The sequence below is a fragment of the Parus major genome, chromosome 1A (genome assembly GCF_001522545.3).
Source record: "Parus major isolate Abel chromosome 1A, Parus_major1.1, whole genome shotgun sequence".
Classification (NCBI taxonomy): domain Eukaryota; kingdom Metazoa; phylum Chordata; class Aves; order Passeriformes; family Paridae; genus Parus; species Parus major.
In genome coordinates, this window is record NC_031773.1 from 45710187 (window position 1) to 45723717 (window position 13531).

Consider the following 13531-nt stretch of genomic DNA (forward strand, 5'->3'; position numbering starts at 1 on the left):
AAAAAAATGAAAACCATGTTTAATAGGCTTTTCTCAAAATTTACTTTAAGAAGAGTCTCAGTACAGGGTGCAATGTTCTTCTAGAATTTGATGATACACTACAGATTTTCTCTCAGTTTCATTTTGTTTCATTTTAGAAAAGTATTAGAAATGAAAATAATAATCAGGAAAATTTGGTCTAGCAGAAACACTAACCCTTCCAGGGTAGAAATTTATATTTAAATGTTTATGTTTATCAACTATAAAATTAAGCTGCAGTCTCAAACAGCCTATGACTGCAGGGATCAGTCCTAGGCCTGGTATAATTTTTTTTATGATCTGAATTAAAGTTTGGAGAGCTTGTATGCAAGTACTGCGAGTATCAACTCAGAAAAATAATCAAAATGGTTGAGTACATTTTATGTACTGAAACATGCCAGATTAGAGACACTGTCTTCAAAGATGTGTTAGATTGGATCTTCAGATTGTAGTTCTATGTTGATAATAAATCAAAACCAGTATTTTAGTAGAAAAGGATCACAATGAAGGCTTCTATAAGACAGGGGAAGATGATCTTCCTCTGTGGTCAGGAATGGTACACTCCCATTTGGAGTTTTAGGCCTAATTTTTAGTTCTAAATTACAGGTAATGAGAAGTGAACAGTAAGTCAATACACAGAAGAGAGAAGTAGCAATTATCAGATGTCTAAAAATTCTTCCTTGATGAAAAGGCATGTACTATTGAAGTAGCCTGACTGAAGGAGAATGCTGAAAAACTGAAGTTTCCTCTTAAAAACTTGAAACACTGAGAAAGAAGTAATTTTTCCTTATTATACATTGTAGAAAACACAGGAACAGATGTTCTTTGCAGCAAGTTAGCACTAAGGAAATAAATTCTAATATGGAGTAGAAAATGTTTCAGGGAATGACAACAGTCTCCAAGAAACAGTGACAGAGTAAGTGTCAGAAATAAAATGGGTTCTGTTGATAGTGGATAGTGGAAAACAAAAATTGCTCATGTCTAGGTGTAGGTAATTATCATAGAACTGTTGATTAAAGAATATCTGTGTGGACAAAGGAGGAATGCTGTATGCAATATACTTGACATTTCATGATATTTTTGGAACCATGTCCCAGGTGTTCTTGTTTGGGATCAGAGGGACTCCAGGCAGGATCAGGGCTCTTAGATATTTGAAAATTGTCTGTAGCACAGGGCCAAAGGGCTATAGTTAACAACTTAGTGTCTGCAGAGAGCCAGGAATCAAACCAATGCTCCAGGGCAAGTATTATTTAGTGTTTTCTGGAACAATCTGGGTGATGAGACAGAATGTACACTTAGCTAGTGTGGATAGCACCAAGTGAAGAAGGCTAGACAGGGTCAAAAATAATAGTTCCAGACAAAAGGGACATTAATAAACTTGAGATATTGGCCAACAGAAATCTCATGCAGTTTGTCAGAGAGAAGTGCCACTTTCTGCACATGAAGACACTTCCGTGCTATTGCCTCAGCATAGTCCAGGTAATGACTGGTGTGACCTGGGCAGGACCTGGACATTGTGGTGACTTTCTTAACTGCTGTATCCTTAAAGTCAAGCTGCTTTATCCAGAGCATGACCATGAATAAATCTCTGTAAGTGGCTGGGGTTTTCAACTGGAATTTTTCAGTCAAGTATGGCTGTAACAAAAGCAGAGCACAGCAGCAGTGTCTGGAGTCACTAACACGAGGCATATCATTATTTCTCAGAGTTGGCTTCCTCCAGCAGTGCATAGCCCAAAACAATATTCAATAAATTCCTAAAGGGGCACTCACATTAGATTTGTGCTTGGAAAACCATGCCCCAGAGAGGCCATTTGGACAAGGCAGTACTTCAGTGTTTTTAAATGCTTACAGCTCTATAGGCTGGTAGAGTTCAGCTGAAAAACTTACTGCCCAGAGCAGCTCTGCACAAGCCCAGGCAACAAGAGGAGCTGCTCAGCCTCAGCAGTGCAAAACATGTAGTTTACAACTCTTTCTGGATTTATCTTCTTGCTTAATCAAGGGAAAGTACATCCTGAGACCTGTGCTGCCTCAAGTGCTGGTTTAGGAAGAAGAGAAAGAGTGTGAAAGAAGCAAAGCTCCTGAGCAGCCGTGTTGGCTGGGGTTGCTGGGTAGCTGGTTTGCTGTTCACTGCGTCTCTAGCGGGAGGCAGGAGCAGATTTCCACGGTGTGTTACTGAGCTCAGCACTCCAGAGGCCACCCTGGATCACTTACTGGTGCACTCTTTGGTGTCTTCCTCAGAGAAGCCCAGGAATGCTGTAGCCAAGTCCAGAATTTGCTCAATATTGGTGCCCTTGCTCCTCTTTACAGGTTACTGAGCCTGTCCCTTCTCTCCCATATCCTATAAAAGCTTCATGTGGAGAACTGGGTATTTCATTAACATCCCATCACCCCAAACCTGATCTAGGAGTTCCTCCAGCCTTTTTTTCCTGGACCTCTTCAGCTATAGCAGCAGTTCCAGCTGTCCAGCGAGCCTGCAAGATTTCAGCTTGTGCATGAGTGATGGTGGTGAGGCCCATGCAAGCCTTCTTCACAGCAGTGACTCAGACATGCTCACAAGACAGCTTTTTGGAAGATTTTGCCTCTCTGTGAATCGTCTGATGTAGAAGCCATGCTGTGTGAATGGCAAACTACATCCTCAAAGGTCAGCCTAAGATGCTGGACCACGACAGAGATCTTTTCTGGATTTATCAGTCCCTGCATAGTTTCTGAATTTGGCAGCAAGAAGGGAGCTGGAAACAGCCCAAACGAGGGCTAGAGCCCAAACTCTTTTATCTCTGACCAGCTGGAGTGGTTAAATAAAAAGATGAGAATGGGTCTCTCCACCTCTGACTGTCTGAATTAGCAGGGAAAGGCAGGGAAAATACTAAATGAGTTATTAGTGTATCAGTCATTAAACTAAATTTGTGAGATTTGTGAGTTTTGCTTGGAAGTGTTTTCCACTTTTTTTCCTAAATGCCAAACTACCACACAGCATAAACCATTTCTGTACCTATGCTACTGACAGAAGATTCCTTCCAAATGGTAAATCCACACATACAAATATTGACTTATGTGCCTCAGTCTCAAAATCAGAGCTTTCTGTGCTTAAAAAATTCCTTACCAAAATGATGTGGGCTGCTCTATTTTGGTAAGCACAGCTTTCTAACATGGCTTATGTGCTGAACTGAAGTTGGGGTATGTGGCCATTGGGTACAGACAACAAAGACCACTGGGGTAGATTAAATAGCTTCAGGATTGCCAAAGAAGTCAGAATTTGTGCGGTTTACAGTTCTGTGTAGAGGCAGGTCCCAGCTGATTGCATTTCCATGCTCTAGGAGCTGAATACTCTCCATCCAGATTCTTTCAGATATTACATGAGAAGGGTTTAATGTTTCATTTCAGATTTTCCTGATGAGCATATTTGACATTACATTGCATTTATAATTAGCAGAAGGATACTGTACTGAAATTTCAGCCAAGCATAATAAAGCATTTGCAATACACAGTTGAATGACTGCAGAAGTAAAATTCTCATTACTTGTCTCTATATGCTCAATATTAATGCTACCCCCCCTGCCCAGTCCCCGTGAAGGAATATGTTGGTTGAAATCATCTCAAGCCTGTTTCTACCTCCAAACTTTTCTATTTGTTCTCCAGTTTTACAAGTTACACTGGGCTGATTCACATGCACACGGCCCGTCCTGCCCACCCCTCATTTTCATCCGGCTTGCTCAGGAAGATGTTGCTCTCTGTTAATCATCGGAGGAAATCTGATGATTCACTGGTGCAGCTCTCTTGTCTAAAACCATGGTAACTCTTCAGCCTCCCTGATGTGTAAATAAGTGCAGTTTTCTTTACAGTGCTGTTTTTCTCCAGCTCATTGTGGTTGTGGCCTTCTCCTCCGAGCTCTCCTCTCTCATGGGAATATGCTGGTCCATCAAAAGCGCTCAGGTACAAGGGGAGAATTTATTTATTTCCTGCAGATGAGATCTGTGTTCTCAGATATGATCACATTCAGCCTGGCAGATCACAAGAGCATGAACACAGTGCAAAAGAGGGATCTGTACCTGTCTCACTCACAGAGGTCACACTGCATTTCTGTTCTTCCTTTGAGAGTGACAGAGAATATTTTGAGGAGGAAAGGAAGCACCAGCTGCCAGTGGGTGGAAAAAAATGAATATGAAAACTTATTCGATGTTTACATAAAATTCAAAACCATTAGTTTAAAAGTACAAATGTATTTCCAGAATTTTATTCATATATATTCTTAAAACACAATGTCTGGCAATATTATTTTTTATTAATGTTGACACAAATTCAAACCCTGAGGTACTAGTAGCATATAATGGATGACTTTTTTAAAATTTAACACTTTAGAAGAGTACATAGAAATTATGTTTGCCCTTCATACATAAAAGGACAAGGGAAAATTATTTTTTTTTACCTATAAGATTTCAGTTGTACAAGTTCAGGATGTTTTCACATGATGATATTTGGAACATCCTAAAACAAAGACCACTCCTGACTTACACAACAGATAATTCAGAATATCTTTTGTTTCCAGAATGGGAAGGGAAGGGAAATTGAAAAGCTTAATCTAGAGTGAAAAGCAGTGATTTTTTTTTTTCCTAATGAAGGAGCAGAAACTTCAGTGCGTAGTTATAATAAAGCTCATTTTGTAAAAGAAACCCTAAAATTACCCCACTGCAGTAACTCAAAATGAGCAAAATTAGCAGAAGTCACAAAATAATATAACTTTAATAATATAAAGAAGATTATATTCCACCTTCTTGTCAATATGTATTTACAGACAAAAAGTTGCTAATGTGAAATTGGAATGTTTAAGAAATGGGAGGTAGAAATCAAAATAAAGAAACCAACAAAATTAAATTTTGTGAAAACTTATTTAAGAGTTTTTAAGAGATCTGAAATCATTAAAAATTCTGAAACAGCATTTATATCACTTTGAATACAAATTAAACGAAACTATTAACGAATATCAGAATGAAAATTATGGGAATTTGAAAACATTTACAACAACCCCTGCCAGTGCAACAAAATACAGTAGGCGCACAAACGCAAAGGGTTTATACAAATCTGAGGGGAGGGCAGGCAAAGCTTTCCAACTGTATAACACGACCATCGCTGGCATTTTTTGCGCGGGGGATGTTTATTCCTGTTTTACTTGCCGGACTTTCCAGTACCCTGGCGGGAGCGGCCAACGAGGTTTCACCGCCGGTGACGCGCGCAGGGGAAATGGCGGGAACACCCCCCCCACCCCCCCAAGTCCGCTGTGCAGTTCTCAACCAGGTCGGACCGCAGCGCATAAAGGCAGAGGCAGGGGCGGCGCTCCCTCAGAGCGGCAGCGGCACCAGCAGCAGCAGTTCCATCATGTCTGGTAGGGGCAAGGGCGGCAAGGGGCTCGGCAAGGGAGGCGCCAAGCGGCACCGCAAGGTGCTCCGCGACAACATCCAGGGCATCACCAAGCCGGCCATCCGCCGCCTGGCTCGGCGCGGCGGCGTCAAGCGCATCTCGGGGCTCATCTACGAGGAGACGCGCGGCGTGCTCAAGGTGTTCCTGGAGAACGTGATCCGCGACGCCGTCACCTACACGGAGCACGCCAAGAGGAAGACGGTCACCGCCATGGACGTGGTCTACGCCCTCAAGCGCCAGGGCCGCACTCTGTACGGCTTCGGCGGCTAAAGTCTTGTGCTCGTACCAGACCATCTCGACAAGAACCCAAAGGCTCTTTTAAGAGCCGCACACTTACTCCTTTAAAAGAGCTGTGTTGCTTCAAAGAATAACGTTATCTCCTACAACTTTAAATGCAAAATTATTTTCTCCCTCACTGTTCAGTAAATCTCACTCTTAACACGTTAAAAGCCATTTTGGTTAAAGACATGAAACATGAAGTGTTGCTGATAACTAAGCGTTTTATACAAAGTGCTTAGCTAAAAAAATAGTAAAACAATCCAAAATGTAGTTTCCTACTTAGTGTTAGAGGCCTAAAGGCATCTGTTCCCTGCGGGGTTCTCTTATGTGGGGGGATTTTCCCCCTCATTGTGTAAACAGTACAAGGAGATACCTATTTATATTTAAATTAATGTCTTTTGCAATGCACTGTGAGAGGTATCAGCTCCCTACGTCCCTTCTAAATAAGTGATCCCCGTTGTTCTCTGAATGTGGTGTGTAGGAAATGGCCTATTATTTGTGATTCTTCTGTGTTTAAGGTTAGGAAATAAATTTTCTAAATTTGGGGTGCCGGAGGTTTTCTCTGCACCCGGTGTCTGTTCCTCCCCTTCACCTGAAAGCCCTTCTGTGATCGGGCTCCAAAGGCAGCTCACCCGATAGGGAAATATTGCACATGTAGAGCGAGGAAAATAGAAAATTCACCTTGAATTACAGCCTTGCTGTACTTCAGCGACAGCCTCAAGAAACTTCGCAATGCTGAAAGATTCAGTCGTTTGAAAACACTCTCTCTTGGATTAGAAAACTTTAATTTGCAATTAATTTTGATACCAAAGCATTTACCTTACCAGATGAAAGTTACACTAAATGGAACCCAGCCTTTCCCACCAAAACTCCCTCACAATACACAACCTCATGCACCCCATAGTAACGAAAATCCAACCCCTAAAATATCGTTATTGCTCCAATTTAGGAAAAAAAAAAATTAAAAAAAAAAAAACGGAGAAAAGCATAAATTTCCTCCGCATTCAGCCCGGCATAATTTGCAATTTCACATTTTCAGTTTGAACCTTTTTTTCGTAAGGATCTGATTTTTCAAGGAGGCTGTAAAAACTGAAAAGAGAGAGACCACCCATAGAACAAAAGCGGCGGGGCCGAGACCGGGGGGGGCTGGGACGGGGGCTGAGCGGGAGCAGCCGTTAGTGAAAGCGCGCGCTTTTCTGGCGGGCTTCTCCTGCTTTAAATCAACCAATAGGAGCGGCGCGTTTCTGGCAGCCAATGAAGGAGCGGGAACAGCCTATAAATGGGGCCGTGGCTGCCAGCTGTTCTCATTTGTTCTCCCCGGCTTCGCGGTTTCTGTGCCTTTCCTTGGCCATGGCGCGCACGAAGCAGACGGCGCGTAAGTCGACGGGCGGGAAGGCGCCCCGCAAGCAGCTGGCCACCAAGGCTGCCCGCAAGAGCGCGCCGGCCACGGGCGGCGTCAAGAAGCCGCACCGCTACCGGCCCGGCACGGTGGCGCTGCGCGAGATCCGGCGCTACCAGAAGTCCACGGAGCTGCTGATCCGCAAGCTGCCCTTCCAGCGCCTGGTGCGCGAGATCGCGCAGGACTTCAAGACGGACCTGCGCTTCCAGAGCTCGGCCGTCATGGCGCTGCAGGAGGCCAGCGAGGCTTACCTGGTGGGGCTCTTCGAGGACACCAACCTGTGCGCCATCCACGCCAAGCGCGTCACCATCATGCCCAAGGACATCCAGCTGGCCCGCCGCATCCGCGGAGAGCGCGCATAAAGAGTCCCCTGCCGCAGACCTCTAGACCCAAAGGCTCTTTTAAGAGCCACTACGTGTACAATAAAAAGAGCTGTAGCACTGCTTAAAATTTCTCAAATTCACCCGTGTTTTGGAAAATAGCGAAGTAACTTAACACTAGATGAGGGGAGGAGATGAATCTTAAAGGAGGGTGATTTAGGCGCGTCAGGCAGGATGGAGGGGTTTATATCCCTGTGACTGATGGATGTGACACAGCTCTGAGGGAAAAAGGGATGGAGGGGGCTGACAGGGACATTCCAGTGTCTGGAGGAAATCTGCACTTTAAGCCCAGGCTGGCTGGTTCAAGGCAGAGCAGAAACTTCCTGTGTTAGTGTCAAACCGGGCTGACACAAATGGCCTTAAGAGGGGCTTCTGCCTTGCTTTGACAGTTCTTAACACCAGGGACAAGAATATCCATCTCAAATCAGTTCTGATTATCTCAGGTTTGATATATATTCTTATACTTGGTCTCAAAACATCGGAGGTACATAGTGATGGCACAGGGTCCATAAGGCTTCTTGCAGCACAGAAAAGTAATTGTAATGGCCAAGAAACTGATTGAAAAGTACTGTAGACAGGAATAACTTACCAAGCTTTTCCAGATTTGTTACCGTAATAATACAAAACTTGGGGGAAAAAGATTGTGCATTTTTGGGTTTGTGGTTTTTTGGGGGGTTTTTATTGTAGGTGGTTTTTTTTTTGTTTTATTTGTTTGTTGGTTTTGGTATTTTTTTTTTGTGGAAGGGATGGATATTTTCAATAGGTTCTATAAAAATCATGGAGCAAAAATTTATTCTTGCACTAGTGGAAGTAAAAGTATTTGTCTTTGAATTTGTATTTCTCTGTTAGTGATCTCCATATCTGATATATTCTGAGTTATCATTTCTCCAGCCAGTTCTTTAGGATTCTTTATGATTTTCTGGAAGGACAGGTACAAACAACTGCAGTTTTCAGCCTTCTAAGGACCCACCTTTGTTTGAATTCTTACTATGAAACAAGGACATTCTAACAAGAGTCTGAGAATCAAAATAGGAAGTTAAAAATTAAACCTCAGATTCATTAGTAGCTGTTGTTTCTCCAGTTATTTTTGGAACAATTTCCCTTTCTTCTCTCCAGCTGCTAAAATTCACATCTGGTACTTGGGGTGCAACAGTCCTGAGGACTGGAGAGCGCTTGAAGGCTGCTGCTAGAAGACAAAGTGTCCCCCTGTTGTCATTTTGGGCATTATTTGCCTGCTTAGAGATGCTGCACTACAGAACTACAGACCCCATCTGTCAGAGAAAGCTCTTGGGGGGCTGGGAAAAGAAAGCAGAAAGATTTGCTGAGTGTACCAGTCAGACAGAATAAAGATTTCTTTGGGGGGGTTCTGCTGTTCATCTGTTTCCTCCCTTCTTTTTTAATTCCTCCCACATAATGGCCCCTGAATGATTTTATTGGCATCATGATTTGGTTTTTGGAACAAGGTTGGAATGGAAGGAAAGTTGTATCTTGTAGCATGGATGAAGATTTCTCCTTGTCTTGATTAAGCAGCACAATTTTATAAGAAACTTTGGACTAATAGCCTGGAGAGAGAAGGAAATATTTTAGTAGGCCATAAAAATTCCATGTTCTCTTAAAAGTCAGAGAAAGGAATAAATAAAAGGATAACCTCAATCTTTGTTTCTTCCTTCTGCTTCAGTTTTAATAGAGCATTAACAATAATTTAGTTAGTTTAAACACTAGTTTAGTTAGTGTTAAACTCTTAGTTTAACACTAACTAGGAAATATAAACTAGTAGAGAAACGCTGTATTATTTCTAACAAGTAGCACCATGTCAACACTGTAAGATCCTACCCAGCCCCTTTTAGCAATTTTACTGGATGTCACTGGTTTGCAACCTGAGAACAAAGAGAAGATATAAAAAACTTGTCAGTCATAATGAAGAATTTCCTGATTTGCTTTTGAGAGCAGATTCCACAGACTCCTATCAGGGCAGGCTCTTTATAGAGCCTGGGCGTGCACAATAAGCAGTCACCAGTGACCCCTGCCTCTTTATTTACAATTGTAACACTTCTAAGGTTTTAGCCTTTTTAACCTTTGCTAACCTCAAATTTGGGCCCAGTTAGGAACATTAAGTCAGAAATAAATTGCAAGTGTGTATCAACAAGTAGTGTCAGGATGGGAGGTACTGAAGTTTTAAAGAGTAGGCAGACATATTGTTAATTTTAATATTGTAATAATGCAGTTCCTTTTAAATTGCACTTAGGCACAGTCTCTGTACTCTTCCAGCAGGAGCACTACCACTGTATAAATTCTCACCCCTTACTCTACAAGTGGTAATGTACAAACAAAAGAATAAAAGATAATAGAACCATTTCAACTAAAAGAGAGTTAGAGTGATCATCTAGTACCCACTGTGAAACACTTTCTATTATTTAATACACCATATAATATTGAACTGCAGGAAAACATGCCAGATGGTGCTGAGGCAGAGGGGAGTGAGAAAGAGATGGATGGATCTGAAATAATTGAAATTTGGGAATGGAAGAAGAGCACATGAAAGTGTGTATACAGTTATATAACATTTAAATATGTGTTTATATAGCTTTTGTGCATACATCCCTATGCTATTAATATTTCTTGTATATACCATGTTTACCTTGTGTATTGTTGCAGAAAAATACCATATGAAATCCCTTTCTGGGCTCCCAACATGTTATACTCAAATAATTGAATTTTAATTTCTGAACAATTTGGCTGATAACATTTACAGAAGGGTTTTGGACAGTACATTGTCAGGGACAGAAGAAAATACATTGTGAGAGCAAAGAAGCAAAATCAATAGAAGTCTCAGTGCTTTATTTGTGAATTTGTAGAAAACATGACCTCTCTAAACTACTAAAAGAGTGCCAGACTCTAAGACTTGGCACAACCAAAAATTGAACTAAAGGCCAAATGTAATTTCCTGACTTCAAAATTTTATTGAATTAACTAAATTTTGCTAAGTGCTGGCCTTTGATCTCCCTGTGCATGTTTCTCTCCTGACTCACTTTTCTTGTCATCAGATACAAAACACTTATCTTTAATGCTCAAAATAATATAATCCTATTTCCTATGGGTCTCCCATTGGCTAAATCTGTCAAGTCTTCAGAGCCACTTTCTTTTCTTCTGCTGATCTGGTCCCAAACAGAAGCCACAGAACTTCCTCTGTGCCAGTGATCTCCATGAATTGGGACAATAGAAGAGAGGTGGCCTATCAGAAACAACCACTGGATTCTCTTTGCCCTCCCAGGTTCTCCTTGGTCATCTTCTCCAGCCTGTCCTCAGTCATAACACTCACACAGAAACACATACTACCAAAAGAAAAGGAAAAAAATTAATTCAATTAGACTAAAATATTGAATTTTTCAATTTTCAATCCTATCATAAAGTTTATAATTTCAGCACTTCTATTTAAGTCCCGTGGTAGAGGTAGGGCTCTGAGATATCCAGTTACAATTTCAAGAGTACACCACAGCAAAAGCAATTATAGAATGCAATAGTCAATAAAAAGCGGTGAAGCTTGATGTTTTTCTTCCAATACTCAGTTATACATCCCACAATGCTTTAAAATAAAACAGGGGCTAGTCGAAGTAGCCTATTTCACAAAAAGTATCAAATTATGGGTGGGGGGAGGGAAAGGGGTGGGGTTAAGCGTGGGCTGTCTGCCCTAGTAGTGCAGTTCTTCATTTGCGTATCTGAACATTCACTTGCTCTGTGCATTTACTTATTCTGTGGTTCAATGGGTTTTAGCAAACACCTCACTAAAACAGCACATAACACAGCCTAAACGAGAAAGAAGCTATTGAAAACAGGTAAACTATTGAAATTATTAGTATGCTTATGCTAGAATTGAAATAATCTGGGAAGAACTTTAGAATCACTGTATTGTAAGAAAGCGCAGGAAAGGCTGTGTGTTTCAACTCTCTTGTGCAATGTAGTGGCTCTTAAAAGAGCCTTTAGGGTGTGGGCAAAATAATTCAGGACCCCTTGGAGTGGCCCTGAGGTCGGAGACTCCTCAGGCGCGCTCTCCGCGGATGCGGCGGGCCAGCTGGATGTCCTTGGGCATGATGGTGACGCGCTTGGCGTGGATGGCGCACAGGTTGGTGTCCTCGAAGAGCCCCACCAGGTAAGCCTCGCTGGCCTCCTGCAGCGCCATGACGGCCGAGCTCTGGAAGCGCAGGTCCGTCTTAAAGTCCTGCGCGATCTCGCGCACCAGGCGCTGGAAGGGCAGCTTGCGGATCAGCAGCTCCGTGGACTTCTGGTAGCGCCGGATCTCGCGCAGCGCCACCGTGCCGGGCCGGTAGCGGTGCGGCTTCTTGACGCCGCCCGTGGCCGGCGCGCTCTTGCGGGCAGCCTTGGTGGCCAGCTGCTTGCGGGGCGCCTTCCCGCCCGTCGACTTACGCGCTGTCTGCTTCGTGCGCGCCATAGCAAACCAGGAAAAAAACCCGAGAGAAAAAGAAAGAAATGAGCGCAGCGCTGGCTGAACCGCCGATATTTAAAGAGCTGCCGCGTCTCTGATTGGCCCGGAAGCCGCGCGCTCTGATTGGCCCGCAAGCCGCGCGCTCTGATTGGTCAGAATCTACGTGCTCTGATTGGTCCGAATTCGCGCACTCTGATTGGCTGCCGTGGGATGCCAGCCGGACCCGGGGCAGCTGAAGCTGTGCCGGAGCCGCTCGGCTCCGCTCCGATCGCTCCCGGGCCCGGGGCGGGCCGGGTGCTCCGGACACAGCGCTCGTAACCCTCCTGCTTCTCCGGCTCTACGTCCCTGCCAGCCTCCTGACAGATTGTAAACAGCGCAGAAGGTACAATTCAGCAGTTACTTGCACCTGGTTTTTTTCTTTGTGTCCACAATTGTTTCGGTTTGCTTTTTTTAAGTGATAGGCTGGTTACAAAAGAAGGAAAAGGTTTTTTCAGCTCCGTACAAAGCTCCTGACGTGACTAGGCACGTTATTCCCTGAGACACAAAGGACAGATGGGTTGGTACCTTGAAACAAAGGCGCTCCAAAAATCCAGTAACACAAGTTCGTAGCTATGATAAGTACGAGGCTGTCATGATTAAGTTTTTGAGGTACTATTTTCACATATTTTCATGTTTAATTTCACTAGGATATTCTGAATGAAAAGCTTTACATACCATCAGGAACATTGTGATTATGATGATAATACTTAGGCCATTTTTATTTTATGGTGAAAATAATTGCAAAAGATTATATTAGTCTCCTATTTAATTGTCCCTACGCAAGAAGTGAGAAAACCAGACGTGACCGCATATATTTGATATCATTGCTTACAAGTGCCAAGTGATTTTCAATGGTTTTTATATAAAGTTGAAATCAGTTTTTTTCGTTGCAGTTGCGAATTACAAGAAAAATTTTCTTGAAGTGAGCCCCAGACTACAGTGCTCTTTGTATGTGATCATGAAAAAAATGTTAACACAAGGCTTTCTATACATTTTTTTAATGTTGCTCTCGAGTTATTATTTGCTTTTATTGTCTAGTTCCCACCTAGCCCTTCCCTTCCCCCCCTCCCCATCCCTCTCCTCAAATGATCACTAGAAAACCGTATTAGTTTTACTATTATTTTAAAAGAAAATAAATCCTAGACAAGAAAATGAAGGGGGCGAAATTGAAATACCAGAAAAAAAGAATTCATCTCAGAGCCATGTTCCGGTTTCCTCCTAGTCGAGAAAATTTGTCCAAATTTCTCTATATCCAGTTAAAGGCAAAATAGAAAAATCAAGACATAGAATCGCATTTTACTTGTTTAAATGTTTAATGTTTAAACCAGCAAACATTCAAAAAATCATTTTTATTACAGAGGAGTTGAAGTGATAGTTTTGAGAGAATTTGAAACACAAAAGAAATCATCTATAGCAAACATGAATTTTCTGCCAACAGCAGTTACACATTGGGAAGCACTCAAAGACTTAGTAGCATTACACTGAACGTTTTAGAACGATAATAAAATGGTGTCATGGTTGTCTCCGTTCTGACGCTCATAAAATTGTAATACAGCTCTTTTA

The 13531-nt window shown here is 42.5% G+C and overlaps 2 protein-coding genes across 2 annotated transcripts; one reads left to right on the forward strand and one right to left on the reverse strand.

Annotated features, from left to right (window-relative positions):
- Nucleotides 1-5347: 5347 nt before the first annotated feature.
- LOC107204306 (histone H3-like) lies at nucleotides 5348-7546 on the forward strand. The gene is made up of 2 exons (XM_015627188.3): nucleotides 5348-5681; nucleotides 7008-7546. The coding sequence occupies exons 1-2, from the start codon at nucleotides 5389-5391 to the stop codon at nucleotides 7468-7470; spliced, it is 756 nt and encodes a 251-aa protein (XP_015482674.1). The 5' UTR covers nucleotides 5348-5388; the 3' UTR covers nucleotides 7471-7546.
- A 2607-nt stretch (nucleotides 7547-10153) lies between these two features.
- On the reverse strand, nucleotides 10154-11958 carry LOC107204302 (histone H3). Its single transcript, XM_015627184.3, has one exon. The coding sequence runs from the start codon at nucleotides 11933-11935 to the stop codon at nucleotides 11525-11527; it is 411 nt and encodes a 136-aa protein (XP_015482670.1). The 5' UTR covers nucleotides 11936-11958; the 3' UTR covers nucleotides 10154-11524.
- Between the last annotated feature and the right edge of the window lie 1573 nt (nucleotides 11959-13531).

What these genes read in the sequence shown, in the direction of transcription:
- LOC107204306 (XM_015627188.3), top strand. Translation starts at nt 5,389, where the DNA reads ATGTCTGGTAGGGGCAAGGGCGGCAAGGGGCTCGGCAAGGGAGGCGCC. An exon ending in AAGCGCCAGGGCCGCACTCT is followed by an intron (nt 5,682 to 7,007) that starts GTACGGCTTCGG and finishes CGTGGCTGCCAG; the next exon opens with CTGTTCTCATTTGTTCTCCC.
- LOC107204302 (XM_015627184.3), bottom strand. Translation starts at nt 11,935, where the DNA reads ATGGCGCGCACGAAGCAGACAGCGCGTAAGTCGACGGGCGGGAAGGCG.